Here is a 21890-nt window from a genome sequence, read left to right on the forward strand (position 1 = left end):
AAGTCAAAACAGGGAAAGAACAGGCTAAAGATTGGATAATCAAAAATTTGGATAATCCAGAGAGTGGCAGGGCTGACAGACAAAGCTCTCACTGCCTGGGGCTCGGGCTGTCAAATCCTAGTTTGGTTAATACAGAGAGATAGATAATGGAGGCTCGTATAAACAGAGTTCTATTGCATATGATTTTAGTTTTTACATTTTGTGAAAAAATAAAGATTCTGTATAAAAATGCAAATTCTGAATTTTTCCATGGCAAACGGATTTCTAGGATCCCCGCTCATAAGCAAACTAGAGAAATGTGGTCTAGATGGAATTACTATAAGGTGAATACATAATTGGGTGAAAGCCTGTACGCAAAGAGTAGATACTGTGACAAAGTTCCTCCTCTGCTTTGGTGGGTCCTGCGCTTACTGGCGGATTTGCTCACCTCAGAGATTCATGGCAGCTCTCAGTTTGGCCACTTTTGTTAGTGGCTCAAACCTGCCGTTCACTCAGCTAACCTCATCACTGGCCAGCATGGGGAAAAGGAAGGAGAACAATCTCCGCAGTCTCTGCTGATCCACCTAGTGGGTCGGGGGACAGGCCAGGGACCTTCTCCACTGGTGGGACCCACAGTCCAGGTCAACTCCTCTTGTATCCAATAGGGAGTTGGGGGGATGGGAGGAACCTAGGCCCGCTATCTACTTCGGGTTCCAGCCCAGGGCCCTATGGATCACAGCTGTCCACAGTGTTTCACGTAACACCTGTGTGACAGGTACAATTCCCTGGGCTACTACCCCATGGCCTCTTCCCAACACCTTCTGTATCCTTACCATAGGAACTTCCTCCTGATGCCAGATAGCATTTGTACTCCTTAGTTCTCCAGCAGCATGCCCTCTAACTCTCAGCTCCTTGCACGCCCCTCACTCACTCACTCACCTTTTTAAACCAGGTGCCCTGATGAGCCTGCCTTCTTAATGGATTCTAGAAGCTTCTTAAATAGCTCCAGGTGTCCTAATTTAGCCTGCCTGCCTTAATTGGTTCCAGCAAATTCCTGATTGTTCTGGAACCGCCCATTACCTTACTCAGAGAAAAGGAACCTGCTTAATCTGGGGCTTATATATCTGCCTTCTATCACTCTCCTGTAGCCATATGGCCCAACCTTGTCACAATAGTTCGTTGTTAAAACAGGAGGACATACGTAGTGGGATCCTGCAGAGGTCAGTCCTGGGTCCAGTACTATTCCACATTTTCATTAATGATTTGGATGACAGAGTAGAGAATATGCTTATAAAATTAGCTGATGATACCAAGCTGGGAGGGGATGCAAGTACTTTGGAGGACAGAACTATGATTCAAAATGACCTTGACAAAATTAAGAATTGTTCTGAATTCAACAAGATGAAATTCAATAAAGATAAGTACAAAGTAGTACACTTAAGGAGGAAAAATCAAATGCAAAACTATAAATTGGGGAATAACTGCCTAGGCAGTAGTACTGCTAAAAAGGATCTGGGGGTTATAAAGGATCATAAACTGAATATGAGTCAATGATGTAATGCAGTTTCAAAAAAGGCTAATATCATTTTGGGGTGTATTAACAGGAGTGTCATACATAAGACACAGGAGGTAATTGTCCTGCTCTATTCAGCACTCATGAGGCCACAGCTGAGTACTCTGTCCAATTCTGGGCCCCACACTTTAAGGAAAGATGTGGACAAATTAGAGAGAGTCCAGAAGACAACAACAAAAACGATAAAAAGTTTAGAAAACCTGAATTATGAGGAAAGGTTAAAAAAAACTGGGCATGTTTAGTCTTGACAAAAGATGACTGAAGGTGACCTGATAACAGTCTTCCAATGTGTTACAGCCTGTTACAAAGAGAACAATGATCAATTGTTCTCCATGTCCACTGAAGGTAGGACAAGTAGTAATAGGCTTAATCTGCAGCAAGGTAGATTCAGGTTAAATATTAGGGAAAATTTTCTCACTAGAAGGATAGTTAAGATCTGGAATAGGCTTCCAAGGAAGGTTGTGGATTCCCCATCACTGGAGGTTTTTAAGAAGAGGTTGGACAAACACCTGTCAGGGATGGTCTATGTTTACTTTGTCCTACCTCAGCACAGGGGGCTGGAGTAGATGACTTGTCAAAGACCCTTCCAACGCTACAGTTCTATTATTCTATTTAAGGGATCCATTTCCAAGATACTATAAACACATTCTACATTAGCCACTACAGAAGGCCACAGATGCTAATTGCTTACAAAATACGGTTGGAAATATACTCTCAGTCTACATATACTCATATAACCCTCTATATAATAAATATATTCCATAATACCAAAGAGATCAATCACTCCAATCCTAGCCATAAAAATCATCTACTCCACCAACACCCCACTCTATAAGTACAAAATGCAGACCTAGGGTGTTTATATATATATAGGACTACACTCCTTTTAAAAACTTTAGTACACATTTAATAGCTAGTATATAAAAATCTATACTGTACACCCAGAAGTATATTTCCAGTACAGAAGAAAACAAGAGGAAAAAGTTAAGGTTGGTGGACAGCAATAATCTAGTGGACTAATAGTGTATCATATAGAAATGGAGAAATAGCCAATTCCCTTAACTGTTCAGGTATAAAATTCTTAACCTTGTAAATATAAAAAACACTGAATTTTTATTAAACTGTTTTTTTTTTGAGGGGGCGGGGTTTGCACAGTTCTGGGTTAGGAGGAGTTAGCCAGTTGACTGTTAAAAAAAAAAAAATTAAAAAAAAAAAAGGTTAAGATTGGAATTGTGTAACAAAGTTTTTTATTTAGGCACATAGAGCAAGTATGTCTTACCCATAACCTTCCCCCTGACAAGGATCTTCATTCCAATCAGCATTTTCTGATTTGTCTGGGACAGTAGAATTCAAGATTGAGTTAACAGTAAGGCAACGTTCATATCGCTCCAACATTCTTTTGATCTTTTCTTTAGATACACCATGAATGTTTCGCCTAGAAATTAAAAGATAAAAAAGTAACATTCCAGATTTTAATACTCAAACAAAACAGACTGAAAGATGGAGTCATTTCTCTTTATGCTGTTATATTTCTAGTTTTGCTTAATATTAAACCTAAGAATTAGGCTAAAATATTTTTTTCTTAAACTGCTCTCTGGGATGTTGTAAACCAGATGCTTGGTGTTTCACCTTCTGTTAGGCAGGCAGGAAGTCAAACTGCATAAAGGAGATTCTGGCACTCAGTCCTCCTCCTGTAGGCTATACTCAGCTGAGAACTTCTCAGAGTGGGAAGAAAACATATTCGCCTACTCTGATCTCCCCCACTTCTAGCCATTTGTCAGTGAATCTTATCCCTCTAAGTAGGATTTTGCACTAACTTTGTTACGTCTCAGAAAGCAATTTGCTTGGCAGTGGCCTGAGCTAGGGTATGTAAATCCTGGCCAGTGTGGCAAGCAGAGGGGAAAAGGGGTTGAGGGGAGGAGAGAAAACATCAAGTAAGCCCTAGCAGCAAGAAATGGTGGTACCCACCACTCCATGGAAGAAAATCAACTCACAGCTGCTCCAGAAGGATCCCCATAAGCACCCACCATCTGAGAGCTGCATCAGCTATGTGTTCAACCCAGATGGTAATGCCTAGGAAAAACTGTAACCAAGCTTCCACTGGTGGTTCAACAGAGCTTGTCCCCAGGAGCCTGTTCTGCTCACATGAAGACGTGACTGCTACTCTAGTGCATAAGGTAGGCGGGACACTTGGAATCAGGACGGCCAACAGCGGAATAGATCACCTCAATGCAAGGACAGACCCAATATGATGAGACAAACCCTGGATGCTTTCCAGGGGTCCTATTGGATCTATCATTGTGCCTGGATTTCCAAGAGATATTTTAGGGATGAATACACATTTGTACAGCTTTCTGAAGATTTAAAGGTTTCAGAGTAGCAGCCATGTTAGTCTGTATTCGCAAAAAGAAAAGGGGTACTTGTGGCACCTTAGAGACTAACACATTTATTTGAGCATAAGCTTTCATGAGCTACAGCTTACTTCTTCAGATGCATTCGATGAAGTGAGCTGTAGCTCACGAAAGCTTATGCTCAAATAAATGTGTTAGTCTCTAAGGTGCCACAAGTACTCCTTTTCTTTTTGAAGATTTAAAGTGTCATATAAATGACAAAGGTGCCTTTCTGGCTGCAAGCTAATTTCTTTTGAAACTGGATATAAAAATAAACAAAAGGAATTTCTCAAACCCTACACAGACATAATAAAGTTGTAAGCAGAACAGTTAAAATATAAAGTTAATCAGGTGTTTATTTAATTGTTAACAAGGGACTTACTGATGTTTTGGAGCCTCAATGGCCATTGTCAAGGTAAAAAAAAACGTTATTTTAAAGAGGATAAATGAAAGGTGAAGCAGCTTACTTCAATATGTTCTACAATATTTTTACCTTTCAAGCTCTTTTGGTTTAAACTTCCACCAAGTATCAGGCTCTCGGAACATAACTTTGTATTTGTACTGCTGAGACTGAATAAAAATAAATACAAAATATATCAGTGATGTCATATTTCCATGAAAGAGCACACAATGTACAAGACAGACACATATCAGGTTCCCATTTTACAAAACAAGTTAAACACTCCAAAAATACACTAACCATGTATCAGGCTTCATTTATGGTTACACAGATGGGATTTTTCAAAGCAGTCTAGGTTTCTTAGATACATATCTTCCTTTAAAATTAATGAAATGTATCTCACATCTCAACCAGTCTCTACATGACAGAGCTAATTTAGTTTTGTCCAAGCAACATTCTGAAAAATCTCACTATTTTAAGAACCATTTCTTTCCCTTTTTTCAACCTTTTCTTATTTCCATTAGCTGCAAGCATGGAGCTCTTTCTCCTTCTAGAATACTATGTGGTATTTTCTCAAGGCAAAAACAAATCTGCTTTAAATCTAGCCAAGAGAAATCACTTAGGAGGTGACTGTTCCCCATTCCTATCTTCAGGACCATTCCTATTGTCCTGGAGACATACCAAAGCACTTTCCTGGAAACAGAACTTAAAGTATTTTCCTTATACTTTCATGCAGTATGCAACACTACCAAGAAGTAAGAAAGCAACACTACCATGAATTGATGGCACTCTAAAGTACCTTTTTAAAACCTCCACAATTAACATTGTAGCTATGACCGGGTATAAAATTAGACCCCATTCATAAAAATAATCTAAATATTGAACAAGTCCCACCTTTCACCTCTCCTTCACACATGCTGAGGGCTGGACTTGATGACCTCTCAAGGTCCCTTCCAGCTCAATATTTCTATGATTCTATGCAGCTAAGGTACAATATTTTTTACTAACCACTTCAATCCTGCGTTCATTTCTTTTGAGCAAAGAAGTACTTTCATATCTACAAGGACATTAAATCCCGAGGAGACCTATTTTTTATTTTTTAAGTTAATTTACTGTGCTGAAAAGTACCAACCTGACAGTACTGCTGAGTTAAGTCCTCTATTTAGCAACAAAACCAGTTATAATATAGGAAGTGGCAGCAGAAGATTCTAACACTTTTCCACTGATGTGCCTAAACCCAGACTAGGATGAAAACCTCTAGGGGTAAGAAAGTAGATCAATCCTCATCCCAATTCAACTCTCAGTCTCTTGGCTGAGGCTGCCAACAAAGTTGACAATTAGTTCTAATTTGAGGGTTTGGTTTGGTTTGTTCGCAATACTGACATAGACGACTTTTAAAACTAGGCTTCAATGCCATATCACAAGTGGGAGATCCAACAAAGAGACCATTTCCAGTCCTTGGTACTCTTTTAAACAAGCATAAGTGAGCTTCCTTAATATAAGGATTTGAAAGTACCTCTTAAATATAAAGTATCTTACAAACATAGTGATGAATGGAACAATGGAAAATAAGAAAGTTTTAATCAGAATATCTATCCTGAATCTGAGAAACCTCCCCAGAAAATGTTTGGTTGGAAAATTCTTGACCAGCTCTAGTACTGGATCCTGTAAAATGGTTCAGTAAGTTAAGTTACTTTAAAAACTAAATAAAATCTAAGAAGTAAAATGCATGTGTGATGTTATTGACATGAACTGTGACCGTACAGATCATTGTTGCAACCAAGGTCCTATAGTTGCATCAAATCTTGTACAAAGGAGGTCAAGTAAGGTGTCTATGGAAAGGTTTCAGAGTAGCAGCCGTGTTAGTCTGTATTCGCAAAAAGAAAAGGAGTACCCGTGGCACCTTAGAGACTAACAAATTTATTAGAGCATAAGCTTTCGTGAGCTACAGCTCACTTCATCGGATGCATTTGATGGAAAAAACTTTTTTCTACCAAATGCATCCGATGAAGTGAGCTGTAGCTCACGAAAGCTTATGCTCTAATAAATTTGTTAGTCTCTAAGGTGCCACGGGTACTCCTTTTCTTTATGGAAAGGTTGTAATTTGCTAGTTATGATTATGCTGTCCGTATGTGTGTATCATTTTTGTATTGGAAGTTATGAATATTGGCTATGTACTTGTATCTCAATGTGTTTGATTCTAAGTAGCATCAGTGAAGCATTTGGCCAGCTTCTTGAGAAAGGACTATTCTGAATAAGTGCCCAATCAAGAAACACTTAACAGACAATGGACTTCAGGAGACGCCAATCCACATTTGAGCTTTCCTAGGAACATTCAAACTAACATATTAACAATGGCATCAGCCTTCAAAAAGCTGAATCATTTATGGACATGTGACTTGCCCAGGTGGCTATAAACTCCATCTTGTAGCTGTGATTTTGAACAGAAGAACAAAGGGGTTTCCACCCACAAGAGAGAGAATATAAAAGGCTTCAAATGGCTCAAGAGATGACATCTCCACCCCAAAGAGATGCCAGAAAGAAACTGGAACAAAGGATTGTAACTACAGGAGTGTGAGTGATTGCTGGACCCACGCCATAAGCCACAACATTGGTTTGAAAAGGACTGGGCACAGACTAGGAAGGACTCTAGTCTGTGAAAGAAGCTCATTGGAACATCTCTGAGGTTGAGATTTACCTGTACTCAGTGTCCTACTGTATTACGCTTAGACTTGCGTGTTTTGTTTTACTTTACTTGGTGACTTACTTTGTTCTATCTGTCATTACTTGGAACCACTTAAAATCCTAGTTTTTATACTTAATAAAATCACTTTTACTTATTAATTAATCCAGAGTAAGTAATTAATACCTGGGGGAGCAAACAGCTGTGCATATCTCTCTCTCAGTGTTAGAGAGGGCAGACAATTTATGAGTTTACCCCGTATAAGCTTTATACAGAGTAAAACGGATTTATTCAGGGTTTAGGCTCCCCGAAAGACTGAATACTGGGTGCTGGGAAAGTCCCTGTTAACTAAGAAGCCCCTGAGCTGAGTGGATCTCAATTTCAGTGAACTGCAAAGAGGTGTGGCCCAACCTCTGGGTCTGTGCTGAAGCTGACTGAAGTGTCTAACTCAGCAAGACAGGAGTGGAGGGAAGCCTCTTCTGGCAGGGGGGTTTGTTCTCAGTGGTATCCCAGCACATCTAGTGACAGTCTTGAGGGAGTTTCTATGACCCATCACAGCGTGTTCCACATGCATAGCACCCTTTAAAAAAAAAAAAAAAAAGAAAAAAAAAGACCACTTTTTGTTAAAAGCCTAAAAATGCATACCGGTTTGAAATCATTGACATAAGAATGCAGAATTGGGCTCCAAATATAGAAGGACCAGAAGAGTACTGTGAATTTCTGCCATTCCTAAGGGTTGGTCTACACTAGCAAATTAGGTCAGCATAATTACGCGGCTCAGGAAAAATCCACAGCTCTAACCACTGTAGTTAAATCAACCTAAGTCTCCATGTAAACAACACTAGGTCAACAGAAGAATTCTTCCGTGAATCTAGCGATGCCTCTCAGGAAGGTGGATTACCCACACCAATGGGAGTATCCCTCCCATCAGCATAGGTGGTTTCTACATTGAAGCGCTACAGTGGTGTGGCTGCAGCTGTAGCATTTTAAGTGCAGACAAGCCCTAAGATACCATTGCTTCAAAGGGCTGAGATTCCTCAACTCGCACTGAATTCAAGGGAATCCTCAGATGACATATGTTGTCAAAGCTCCACAATGGAATTATGACAATTTATATCAACTGAGGATGTATTCCAATAGGCATTACTCGCACTAAGGGCCTCACAGAATTGGGAGCGAAATTATCAGAAGATCATTACAATATTACAAGAAAAATGTATCACTAACAAACATTACAGCAGCATTATTTTGACTAACTAAATATGAGTCATATACTCAATACAAATTGATTCATCTAGCCTGCCTTCAACAGAGCTAACAGTATTTCATAACTGCTTATAGAAGATATGAAAAGCTTTATAAGTAGGCTCACCTGTATCCTAATAAAACCCTGTAATACTGCTACTTAAACACTTTAGTGGGATTTCCAGTTGTCGAGTATATTTATTTTCAAATATTTCAGCTAAATAAAATATAACACTACAGGACAATTTGATCTTCAAATCAATAATTTAAGACACACTTCTTATATGAAACTTATCAATGGCAGTCCAGCAAATAAAAGAAAGTTAGGCCTCCATCTGTCATTTGGTGCTTGTGTCAATGAACTACACTGGATGTCAAATTTAGGATGAGGCAGGGACTGTATTCTTAGCTTTCTGTAGAGCACCACCAACTCCATTGTTGGTACTCAGCTAATCTGAGCAGTAAGAAAAACTAGCTAACAGTGTTATTGATTATGCATAAGGAAGAACAGAATCCAGCTTATTCTTCAAAATGTGTATTTGCTCTGAAGTACAAAACACTTGAATTTGTCAGTAAAATAAGCAGATAAAACACTCAGACCTACACAAAGCAGAATATTTAATGATATGGTACTGTTTTTACACATTTTTTTTATTGTGTGCTTGATCCAACTCTTGTTGAACTCAAACAGAAGCTGGACTGAGCCCCATAACCACTCTTTAAAATGTTCTCAGGTTGGTTACCAATCTCTTTTCACATTGCTCAAATCATCATACTAACCAAAGCAACATAAGGCTTCATCTCCCATGCCTGTATGTTTGTGTTGTCTATTATTATAGGAGAGATTCTCTTTTCAAAGGCTTCTTTGGCTGAAACACAAACACGTATAAAAGAGCGAGGTATGGTTAATTTCTTGATAATAAAAATCGACATCTAATGTTAATTTTAATTTTTTAAAATACACCATGTTTAACCAGTTGCCAAAATAACTATTTTTGGAGTCTGATCTCTCTGCCACCCAAGCACATTTTTTATTTAAATTCACCACCCTCCAAATATAAAAACTACAATTACATTGTATTACACATTGAAATAATATATGTATGATAATAAAGAAATGGAAATGCAGATGTGTAATACACCAATATGACTAATCAGTAAATTATACTAAAAACTACATGATCACCTTCAAGTGGACTTCTTTGTTGCATACAAAATTCTTGGCCTTATAACAGTCTTAAGAAAAGTCCACTCTGTAAACTGTATAAAATATGAAAAATAAAAAAAAATTGTGTAGTTTTTACACACAATAATAAAATGTTTATCAGTTGCTTTAAAAAAAAACAGAAGACAGTATTATAGTAGGCTGCACAACCAGAGTTGCTGTTAAGTGTGTACTTTTCCTATAAACCCATTTTTTGAATAGGTTTAGAACACGCCTGCAAAAATATCATATTTAAAATTTAGCACATAAAAGCTTGAAAATAATTACTCAGTAAAGAGTTTCAGGAGGAGAAACAGAAAAAAAATCTTTTGTTGGTGAAAATCGCCGTTTACTGGTTTCCTCTATTTTTGGTTGTTTCCTAATTTTTGTCAATGTAGTGCTCTATAAGGAACATTAGTTCAAAGGCAGGGAAAAGATCTGGATAGCTGCCATATGTGTAACACATCCACTGTCATGGATAGCAGCTGAGTGCAAATAATCATTATTGATCTTAATCTTGGAAGGAATCCTCCTGAGAGTAGCACAGATTACCACGCATTAAGTAGAACCTAATGCAACATATATACCGATATAATTCCAGGAGAAAATAATCCTTCAGTGATGAATTGGACATTTGTTAGCAAAAAGCACATTAGATAGGCCATTTTGGAGTCTAGGATCCTATTTTTGTCAATATTATTTAAAATGTATACCTCTAAAAGGGGATTAAAGCTCATCCCATGGTACAATTACAGGAAAGCCTGCTTTTATAATAGTTTTAAGCAATCCGCAAAGCAGTTGAGCTAATCCCCTATATAGTTCTTACCTCGTTTCCTGTTCCACTCATGTGCTTCTCCTAAGCAATTTGCATCATACTGATATTGTCCGTTTTTGTAAAAGTAATCATCAGTACTAAGAATGATTCCACTTGGGTTATCCTCAAGCAAAGTCCTGTGAAATATCACAAAGACAAAACAATACATTTTCCGAATTTTTGCCTCCTTTTATCAACAATATATGTGAACCAAATATTAACTCCTTTTGGGTTTACATAAGATATACAACAGAGAATGGCTTAGTTATCTAAGCCTCAGGTTCTAAAAACCAGTTTTCATTCCTAGCAAGTAGGGTTGCCTCAACCTTACTTTCTTCCACTGCAGAAAAATTAAGTTTCATGGAGTCTACTGTGTACAGATTTTTTGAACAAGACCTTTGAAACTGAAGTCTTTTCTTCTCTTAATGGTATTAAAGATCCTCTAGCACTTTCTGTGAAAAAAAGAGTGTGTGCTTTAGGTGCCTTCAAAATTTCTCCTTGTGCCATGTGCAGAGTGCTATACGTGGTTTATCCACCTATGGACACCCACAAACGGGGCATACACCCTCCAAACCAGTAGTAGATGTGTCTCAGTGACAGGTTTACCGACTCCTGCACACACTTCTTGATTCATACCCAGGGGCACAGGGAGCAAATGCATCTGAAGGAAGGTTCAGCCCCAGGAAGAGGGTAGGTGACAATACAACTGTCACCCTCTAATGGGGAGGTTATAGGCATTTGGTCTCTATTAAAGCAGCTGCTGGAAAACACCCTAGCTATGTGGCTCCTCCAGTTCCTTATGCTGAGGAGCAGAGGGGAGGTTTTGGAGGGAAGAATAGGATGGGGTAGAGAAGGACAAAGCCTCCATGTTAATCGTCCAATACTTCTGCAAACCCTAGGAACTCAGAGGTTTTGGAAGCAGAATGCCCCTATTCCTTCTAGGCAGCAGTGGAGGGGTGGAACCCCATGCCCTCCTGGAAGAATGAGCATGCAACTCATGTATCCCAAGTATTCTGTGCACGAGACTATTGTGCTGGGGATGACAGGACCCTCAAATATTTTTAATGGAAGGGGACAGTTAAAGTAATTGAAAGAAATTGATAATAGTTTGGAGTAAAAACATATCTAAGAAGAATGGGAAAGACACTTCAAGACTTCATACTACAGAATAAGAGAAAAGAAATTAAAGACTAATTTGACAGGAAAAATGCAAGGGGAAAAATATAATTTCAAAAAATACCTAATAATAGAACCTAACAGAAAAAATAAATATCTGTATATAATGATATGCTTCTGCATCAACATTCCCCCATAAAGTTTTATTTGCATAACTGGCAGTATGACGTATCTACAGAAGTCTAAAATTGATTACTATATGTATATTAAAAGTCTAACTATCAAAAAGCTTTCTGGAGTTCCCCAGAAAACAAAGGGCTGTATTCTCAAGTTCACTATGCACTATGCATTTGCTTTAAAGTGAACTTAAACAGGACAGAGATTTCCGCAGAATTCTGCCAGGGGGAATCAACAATTATGAACCTGTCAGACCTGACATATTCCTAGCTAAACCCATCCTTGATGCCATGTGGAGGTGGGGGCATGTCAGAAGTGGCGCAGGGACAGGAGGGGCAAGGTGGAGCTGAGCTGTATTAAACCAGATTCTCTGCTCGCATAAGCTCCATTATGGAGCTCGCACCAGTGACAGACATTAGAATAGGCCTCCGATTGTTCTAACCTCCACCAGCAACAGCTGGCCAAGGATCAGCGAGATGCAACTGGCTCAGCTCCCTGCAGTTACCAATGTCCACTATGTCTGCGTGCAGCTTGGACATGATGATGAACTGGGGCTTAAATGAGGCCATTTGCCAACACCAGAAAACTATTTTTTGTTGTTGCTTTCTCTTGTTAATAAATCCTACAATAATACTGTTAAGTCAGTATCGCCAAACTTTTTTTGTCCGTGCCACTCTGGGAGCCACAGTCGGAGACAGGGCCAGGCCACAGTCAGAGCTGGGGCCGTGGTCGGGAGCGGGACCAGCCCTGCAGCTGGGGCCTTAACTGGGAGCAGGGCATAGTTGGTGCACAGGGCCCCGGTCGGGGCTGCGAACCAGGGGCTGCAACTGAGAGCAGGTCCGCGGCTGGGAGCTGCGGCCAATGACCAAGGCCGGACCTGTGGGCTGGGGCCAGAGTGGAGCTGGGGAGCAGAGCGGGGCTGGGGGGCGCTCCCTCCACACCCCCTGTGAGGGCTGGTCTGGGACCCACCAAGCCCCCACCAAACATTCCTCCATTCACCTCAGTTTGGGGACCACTGTGTTAAGTGATTTCTCTTATAAATACATAATATAAGTGTTCTACCTTGCCAAAAAAGATTTTCCTGATCCTGGAACCCCTCTGAGAAGAACAAGTACTTGACCTACAAGATGTGCCTTTTTCCTCATCACTGAACAAAGAGGTGGTTGGTGTACTTGAGAGAGGTTCATTTTTTGGATTCCATCTTGATTTCCCCATACTTTCGGAGAAGTGTTGCTATCCCTGACATGTGAAACCACTGGAGGAGGAAAAGGCATTCCTTTGCCATGCGTCCTGTAGTCTGCAAGAGGTCTCCATTGTCCCGGACTGATAGCTACTGGAGTTACAAAGCTGTGCCTTCCACTTGATGGATAAAACACAGGAGCCACTGGATTCCAAGGAGGCTGTGGAGATTGCTGCGGTTGTGGAGAAAAATGTAAATTCCATCCCTGCTGAACATCTACAAGCGGTGGCAATTTGAAACTGAATCCTTCAAGAGAATCAGACACTTCAGGGAGAGAAATGCTTTTTTGGCCACTACACACAGCCATTACACCTTCCTGTTGTTCAAGGTATTTTGAGCTGGAATTTCCACTAGCTGTTGTACCAGCTTCTACAAATCCCTGGAAAAAATGACTAGATGCATCAAACAAACTTCCATGGTCTGAAACAATATTCTGTGATTGATTAAGATTTCTACAAGCCACTTCCAAGTTTGCTGGTTTAATGACTTCTGGAGCATTGTCAGTATCAATTTCTGGCAGACTAGAGCTTACTGATACTTGTGCAAAAATGTCCATGTCAGCTGATGAACTATCCTTTGTTTGAATGCTAGATTTACTTATAGCTGGCTGAGAAGATTTGTGACCCTCTGAGACTAACATAGATGAGAAGTTTTCAAATTTCTCATTCTCTGTCTCTGCTTGCTGCAGAGAAAACAGGACATTAAACCCTAAACTGGATTTTTCACTCTCAGGAAATTCATTAATGCCATTAGAATTACTCTGGTCAGATGTCATAGGCTGCTTTCCTGTGATTTTGTCATTTGTGGAATCATACAATTTGTCTCTCAGACTGTATTTCTCAAAAGCAGTTTGTATCAAGGAATCTAGCTCTTCAGTCAGCTGAGTATCAGGTGAGGGGATCTTTACTGATTCTTCTTTAAAGTTCACAATATCTTCTTTTGCACAACTTTTGCCCACTATTTCATTTGAAACAGCACTTTGCTGGTTAACGAGAGACAGAGATGACGTTATTGAATCAAAACCTGAGACTTTTGAAGATGCTACTCCCTTAGCAGCTGTGGAAAGTTCTAGCAGACAATCCATAGCATTTTCAACTGTTAAATAAGATAAAGAAAATAAATCAAAGAAAATGATCATGGTAAGCAATACAGCCTAATTTTAATCCAATATAAATAACTTTTTACAATCTATAATTCAAGAAATATTATTTATAACAAACCCTGAATTTCAGAGATAGTAAACAGAAAATTTACCGATCCATTTACTAACATATTTTCCTCCTACCTTTACAACAAATGTTGCTCACCGGGGACAAGACATAACTGAATCTGCACACACTGCAATACACCACTATAATACGCAAAAAAGTAAATAAACTGTGAAGCTAAGTTTAACTCTGGGTACAAAGGAAAAGATTACACAGATTGATTAAATGGAATACCTGTTTCTAGTCTGTACAACAGAGGAGAAATAGGGTTAAATAAATTGAAATAATCACTAAAAGGAGAATTGTAGCAGTACAAATTAAAAAAAGACAGGCACAGAAACCTTTTTTGTTATAGTCAGGGCTAGTTAAAAGCGTTAATGACAAAAAAAGGGGGGGGGAGGAGACACGGGAGTCTTCAGATGACTCAGATAAACTGGAACTGATCTGTTTATTCCAAAGAGCTATGTAGAAAGAAATTGCACACTAAAAAAAAAAGGGGGGGGGGGTTTCTGAAGTCCAGCTCTTTAAGCACAGCTGGGTAGATCTTCTCTTTAATTTAGAGAATCTGGCTAGCCTTTCCTCCTTGTTTATTATACCAATTACCACTCCATAAAAAAAGTGATAGTGATAAGTTTCCCTTTTTGAATCTGTTCACAGGAGGAAGATAACAAAATATAGTCAAAAACCACCCCTCCATGCCAAAGACGACACAATGAATCTACTGAGAAGAGAAACAGACTTTTTCTTGTGAACAATCTTCTCTCCCCCTTCCATCTTATTTGCTCCCTCAGAGTACTTGGCCAGGCCTATCTGAAAAGCACATCCAGCCAAAATGTGTATAGAGAAACACAACAAGGAGTATATTGAAGGACAGGAAAGACACTGGAGTTATTTAAAAAAAAAAGACAACCACATATGCACACGTATTCTCACACACACGAACAAACAGAGCAGACTTCAAGACAAGCAAAGGGAAATCTTCAATACTTCAAATAATTGGTCTAAAATCCAGTTTCTTTGCTAACATATTGTTTATGAAGCATGCTTCCTTCTGTTAGTCACATAAGTGGCCTGCGGGGGGTGGGTGTTATTGGTTTTTATTTTTAAAGGATTATCTTTGTGGATAGATTCTTTTGAATAAAACACGCAACTGTTACACTTTACATATCTAACAAAATTATGGCAAATGACAATTCCCTTGGTGGGTATTCCTAGTAAAATCACAAGAAATTGATATGTAACATACACCCATACAGAATGTGGGTAAGTCTTGTGTAGTGGTTAAAGCTCAGAAATGTCAGTCAGGAAAGCAGGGTTCTCTTCCCAATCACTGTCTTGTTGTATGGCTTACAGCAAGCCACCTAACTTCATTAAGTAAAACATATTAATACTTACCAACATTACAAAAACGTTATGAATCTGAGAATCTGACATGGGAAGTAGGGGGACCAGATGTCCCAATTTTATAGGGACAATCCCGATATTCCAGGCGTTGTCTTATATATGCGCCTATTACCTCCAATTGTACTAATTTTTCACACTTGCTATCTGGTCACTAATGGGAAGTGCTATAAAATTCCTAAGTATTATGACTCATTGTAATGGCGTGTTTGCTACTCGCCACTCGGTGGAGTCTCCTTGTGGCTCATCTGGGGAATTAGCTCTCCACCCTCCATGCCCCATCCGGCAGTTGCTCAGCCTACTGCCACAGTCACTCGCTCTGTGGCCCCTCTCTCACTGGTGAGGAGCTGCAGTTCATCTCCTTCATTGCTTAGCCCTCCGGCCAAGTCACAATTGTCCTCCCTTTCCAGGGTCTCATCAGTATCTCTCCACACAGTCTCAGGCAGTCTTCATAGCCATTGCACTGACTGTGCCACTCCCACAATGGCTTGTAGGGGAATCCAGGCCCGCTCTCTGCACTGGGTTCCAATCCAAGGACCCTTGAACCTGCAGTTTAGGTCTATTCTCTCAGCCCTTACTGCTCCTTCTCTGGAATGTTTCCTACACTCCTAGTACAGGCTCCTACTCTGCTCCCTTTCCCTGGGACAGGGAATAGTTCCTGGGACATTTCTGCAAAAAAATGGGACGTGACATTCTGCCGCGGAAGACTCCTGAAGTTCGGGGAGCTCCCCTCCCTCCAATCCCTCCGGTGGGAGCAAGTTTCCAAACCCGGGGAAATCTCTACCTATGAGCACGGGGTATGGAAGGTTTGGGACTACCCCTGCTTTCACCCCGGTGACATTTTCCTGAATTTCAATTTTCACTGGTATGATGGGATAGTAAGTAACAGTCCCATGGACACCGGTTACCCCCATATGCTTAGCTTGCATTAAATGGCTGCGCTTCACTAATTTACCCGATATTAGGGTGATAGCATTCCCTGAGTCTACGAGTGCCATGGTTTCTACCACATTCAACTTTACCTGCCTTGTATATTTATCTGGGGTGACTGCAACCCTTACAATATTGAGTAGGCTGCATGGGGTCTGCCCCATCCCGCAGGTTACACTGCATGGGCTCTATGACATTGGGGAAGTGGGCCTTTATGTGCCCCAACTCCCTGCACCCATAACACTTATAATTGCTTATAGTCACTCCCCTATCACATGGGGTAGGGGGTTTAGTCCCAGGGTCCCTCCCTCCCCCCATGCCTTTCCCTTCCTTCTGGGTTTCCAGCTGGTTCCCTCCAAAATCTCCTCCGGGCTGCACGCTTCAGGCCATAACCACTTCCGAGCGAGGTGTATGAGGTCGAATAGTTGGGACCTCAGAGGTTTGTTTTCCCTGTATTTCCACTCCTGGATCCTCTGGGCCCACACTGCTGCCGTCACCCCTGATCGTGTTAGGATCTCTGCCGTCAGCCGGGAACAGTCAGTGGCATCCTCGGTGGGCAGATCAAAGTAGGCCTTCTGGGCCTCTCCACACAAAAAAGGGGTGAGAATGCTGGTCCACTGCTCCTGGGGCCACGCCTCACGCTGAGTAGTCCTTTCAAATGAGAGGAGATATGCCTCTATGTCATACTCTGCCATCACCTTTGGCAGACAACTGGTGACCCTCAGGGTTCGTGTCCTTTCAGACCCCCGGGCCTGGGTGCTGAGGATCTTCAGTTGGTCCACCACCTCCCGCAAGAGGACTTGATCTTGGGTCACCTGGCCCATTAATAATTGGTTGGTTTCCTGCTGTAGCCTCATGGAATCCTGTTGTGCCATCGCCTGAACCCGGTTTGCCTCCTACTGAGCTGCTGTGGCTTACACCAGAGCTCTCACCACCTCCTCTACTGTGGTACAAACAAAAACCCAAAACCAAAAACCCCAGTGCACTCCTAGTACAGGCTCGTACTCTGCTCCCTTGTATCAGAGAACATGACTGTAGGCTTCCTCACTGCAATCTGTTACCAGCTTCCTGGCTTTACAGAAGCCCTACCTGCTTCTGTCCAGGTAAACTTCATTCCCAGTTAAACCTCATCACATCCTAGCTCCTCTTCAGGTGCAGCCAATGGTTAATCGGCCTCTTGCCTATATTAACCCCTCCAGGGCTAATGTGTGGTGAACACCCCCATCACCCTCATGTATTCATTAAAAGTTAAATTCTGACCTGTAAAAATACTGCTGAAGTCCTTGGGAGCTGCACTGCCCATCTGAAAGCAGAATTTCCCTATGAAATCCAACTGTTAACATAATAAACATTTTATTTACCTTTAAAATCACATTCAGATAGCATCATATAAACTACGCTAGGATCCAGGTCAGAAAACATTTCTGACATGTTGTTGAAGAGCTCTTCCTTATTGACACTGTAAATTGCTTGTGACACTGACACATCTCCTGGAGGTGGTACCAGTCCTTCACCAGAAGCAGCCATTCTCTCTGAATCCATGATCTTTCTGGAGGGACTCACACCTGGATTTTTCCTTTTCTTTGGCATTCTGTTATTCAGAACAAGTTTCCATTCTGTTTTATTTTGTCCATATGATGTTGATTTTGTCAAGTTCAGAAAAAACAAGGCAAGATACCTTTCATATCTCCGATGGTCCCATTACCAATAGCAGACCTAGAAAGAAGAGAATGGAGAAATGCTTAAAAATAGGCAACTGAATTTCCACTGCATTAACTCTTAGCTATTTAAAGGTCTGAAAGCTTTTTATTTTATTTTTTTGAGGGGGGGGTCCTTTGCTATTTTTTCAGGGGATGGAAAGGAAGAACTTCTATTTTTATTTTTTACACTAGACATTCAGGTTCTGTCTAGACGGAAGAACGAGTGAAATGATATTACAAGATCCAAGAAAGTGAAAGTTAAGCAAGTGAAAGAGGAAGGACTATTTAATCAGTTTTAAACCCTTTTTTGTTAACACATTTCATTTCCATGACCAATCATCATTTTGGGGAAATGTAGCCTTTGTTAAAGATGTAGCACCCTCACTCCCACTATTAAGGTGTTAGAGATCACAATAAACATCTCCAAGATCTTCCAGAGGTCTTCCACTAAAATCAGGAAAGACTAAACTTAACATTCCTGATATTTCTAAAGATAAAAAAAAAGCAAAAGGAAGTCTTGTAAAAAGCCTTTCACGAGCTTATACACTATGAAGTGAAAAAGTGCAGAAGCCCTTTTTAAAAAAAAAAAATTCTTTGACTTTCAGCTAGCAAAATGAAATAGCACTTTGGATATACACTAATTATTACACCAAGCCAACATGGAAAGCAATTAGTTTTCTATATCTTTAGCCAGTATATGTATACAGTGAGGCTGCTTTTTCTTTATAATGCAGAACTTCAAAGTTTTGTTGTTGTGTGTTCAAACTGACAGCAGCAGAAAACACTATAAACTCAGTTTAACAACTTTACAAAGAACTATGTACAGGCTGTTACTAAAATTTCTATTTGATATGGTTTAGTTAACCTGATAATTAGATTAATTGTATATTAACCCACTTTATTCTAATCTGACTTGTTTACACTTTTGCTTATTTATTTAGTTTCATTCATAAAATTGGAAATCTATGTGGTTTACATATTTTTCCCTAGATGTCAGGGTTATGGGCCTGAGAAACCCTGAGGTAGATGGAAGAGGCAACTCTGTGAAGGATCTAACAGTCGCCTTCAGAAGTATCTTACAGTTCTCCTAGAGCTGGTGTCCAAACCAGAACACATTTAGCTTTTGAAGGAAAATTCACTTATGTATTAAGCATTTCTTCCAATATACATAATATTTTTTTAATAAATGGGAGCTATATTTTCAAACGATTTCATATCTTCCATGTTGGCTACAACATTGGTGATACTGCATTCTGATTCAATGAAAAATAAACATTTGAAAGCAAACTACAGTAACTCCTCCCTTAACGTTGTAGTTATGTTCCTGAAAATGCTACTTTAAGCAAAATGATGTTAAGCGAATCCAATTTCCCCATAAGAATTAATGTAAATGGGGAGGAAGGGGGTTAGGTTCCAGGAGAATTCTTTTTGCCAGACAAAAGACTATATATTATATATATACACACACATAAATACACAGTATAAGTTTTAAACAATTTAATACTATACACAGCTATGATGATTGTTAAGCTTGGTTGAGGTGGTGAAGTCAGAGGGTGGAAGAGGGTGGCATATTTTCCCAGGGAATGCCTTACTGCTAAATCATGAACTAGCAATTGTCTGAGCCCTCAAGGGTTAACTCATTGTTGTTAATGTAGCCTCACACTCTACAAGGCAGCATGAATGGAAGGGGGGAGGCAGTATGGCAGAGAGAGACAGAGACATACACCGTGTGTGTGTGTGCGCGTGCGTGTGAAAGAGAGAGAGAGAGAGAGAGAGACATTGCCCCTTTAAGTACACTGACTCCACCCTAATCTTTTTAAGTAGATCAGCAAGTTGAGACAGCAGCTGCTGCAAGCAAGCTCCCTCCGTCCTGAGCCCTGTTGGGTTGTTCTCCTCTCCTCCCCCCGCCCCGGCTCTGTGGAGAAGTGGGGGGCAGGGCCAGCTCTAGGATTTTTGCTGCCCCAAGCAAAAAACATTTTTGGCTGCCCCCACTTTTTATTCGTACCCTCCCACCCCCGCCCCAACTCCGCCCCTTTCCAATCCCTTCCCCAAATCCCTGGCCCCGCCTCCTCCCCGGGGCGTGCTGCATTTCCCTCCCTCCCCATTGCTTCCTGCGGCTCCTTCCCCAACCGCTCACTCTAGCTCACCTCCACTCCACCTGCTCCCCTGAACACGCCGCCGCTCCTCAGGTGAGGGAGGGGCAGCGCGTTAGGGGAGCAGGCAGAGCAGAGGTGAGCGAGGGTGGGGGGGAGCGCAGGAAGTAATGGGGAGGGTAGAGGAACCGCTCCCCGCCCTAGCTCGCCTCCCCCGAGCGCACCACCACTCCCTGCACCATCGCCTCCCCCGAGAGCACTGCTGCTCGGTTTCTCCTCCCTCCCTCCCAAGCTTGCCGCGCGAACAGGCTGGGAGGGAGGAGAGAGAAGCAGAGCGGCAACGGCACTCAGGGGAGCAGGCGGAGGCGGAGTGGAAGCGAGCTGGGGCGGCAGGGGCACATTTCTAGGGGCAGCATGGCCAGCGCCGGAATGCCGCCCCTAGAAATCTGCCATCCCAAGCACCTGCTTGTTTTGCTGGTGCCTAGAGCTGGCCCTGGGGGGGGACCCCTGAAATTAGCCCCCCCGTTCCCCGCCTCACTTGCACACCAAGCAGGAGGCTCCCAGGAGCAACTCCAAGGCAGAGGGCAGGAGCAGCACATGGCAGTGCGGGGAGGGACAGTTAAACTGCCTGGCAATTGCTAGCCTGCTGGGCAGCTGCCGCACAAGGAACTTAGAGGAGCTGCCGGTCCATCCTGGTTCCAAGCCCCCACCAGCTAGCTCCAACAGGCTGCTCTTCCTGCAAGCAGTGGACAAAGCAGACGGCTTCCAAACAACGTTATAAGGGAGAATTGTGCAACTTTAAATGAGCATGTTTCCTAATTGATCAGCAACGTAACAGTTAACCAGGACAACTTTAAGTGAGGAGTTACTGTACTTAGGAAAGAAAGTTTTGAAATGAGCTAAGCTGATGAAATCAATCACATACATACAACCTGCCCACTGCCCCCCATCAATATTAGAGGCAATATTTTAAAAATATATCCAGAATTACTCATTAATGATACTCAGAAGTCTATGCAAAACATATAACTGCCTAGCATCAAATTCCTACAGGTTCTTCACAAATACTTGAAAAGTGGGGTCTCTAATGTCTAATCATTGTGAGTTTAGTTGTGTGTGATAAGCAAAACCCTGCCCTGGTGGTGGGGTACAGTCAGAGCCATCCCTAGATATTGTGGAGTCCTGTGCAGCCCCCCTGCAGGGGGGGGCTGGCCCCTGGCATCCAGGGAGAGTGCATTCTGTACATCCATCCTTAGGATGGTGGAGTGTGCTTCCCTCTGTACATAGCCAGCTCTGCTGACCATGTGCTTAGAACATGGTTTCTAGTAGCACAAATTGAGCATATTATCTGCTGCATTTTTATGCCACCCTCTGCTTATACTAACCCAATTTGGTACTCCGAAACACACCTCTGCTTTTTCTTGCAGTTCATATTTTGTTATATCCAGGAGCTCTTTTACAGTCTAAGAATAACCCCAAAAGCTACAAGTTGCACAGAGTGGTGGGGTTGGTATCTCTAGTCCGCTAAGAGCACTGTGTGCTGCTTGAACAGCCAGGAATAGCTATTGGAGAATTTCTCTTCTGTAGGAGACTCTCTGCCAGTGGAAACAGTTCCATCTCCTCTTGTGCCAGCAGTTCCTCCTCCACCAGTGTAAGAGAACGGAGGAGTGTTTTGGTGGAGAGACAAGATGGATCACAGCTCCCCTTTGACTCATCTTCAACTGGGGTAAGGTT

The 21890-nt window shown here is 41.5% G+C and overlaps 1 protein-coding gene across 1 annotated transcript in view; it reads right to left on the reverse strand.

The window, feature by feature from the left end:
- The window catches only part of N4BP2 (NEDD4 binding protein 2), a 76480-nt gene that overhangs the window by 27646 nt on the left and 26944 nt on the right, over positions 1 to 21890 (reverse strand). The window contains 6 exon segments of the mRNA XM_043513937.1: positions 2832 to 2987; positions 4436 to 4512; positions 9051 to 9139; positions 10301 to 10425; positions 12644 to 13916; positions 17722 to 18076. Coding sequence (XP_043369872.1) covers positions 2832 to 2987; positions 4436 to 4512; positions 9051 to 9139; positions 10301 to 10425; positions 12644 to 13916; positions 17722 to 17950 — 1949 coding nt within the window. The 5' untranslated portion in view covers positions 17951 to 18076.

The sequence above is a fragment of the Dermochelys coriacea genome, chromosome 4 (assembly GCF_009764565.3).
Source record: "Dermochelys coriacea isolate rDerCor1 chromosome 4, rDerCor1.pri.v4, whole genome shotgun sequence".
Lineage (NCBI taxonomy): Eukaryota > Metazoa > Chordata > Testudines > Dermochelyidae > Dermochelys > Dermochelys coriacea.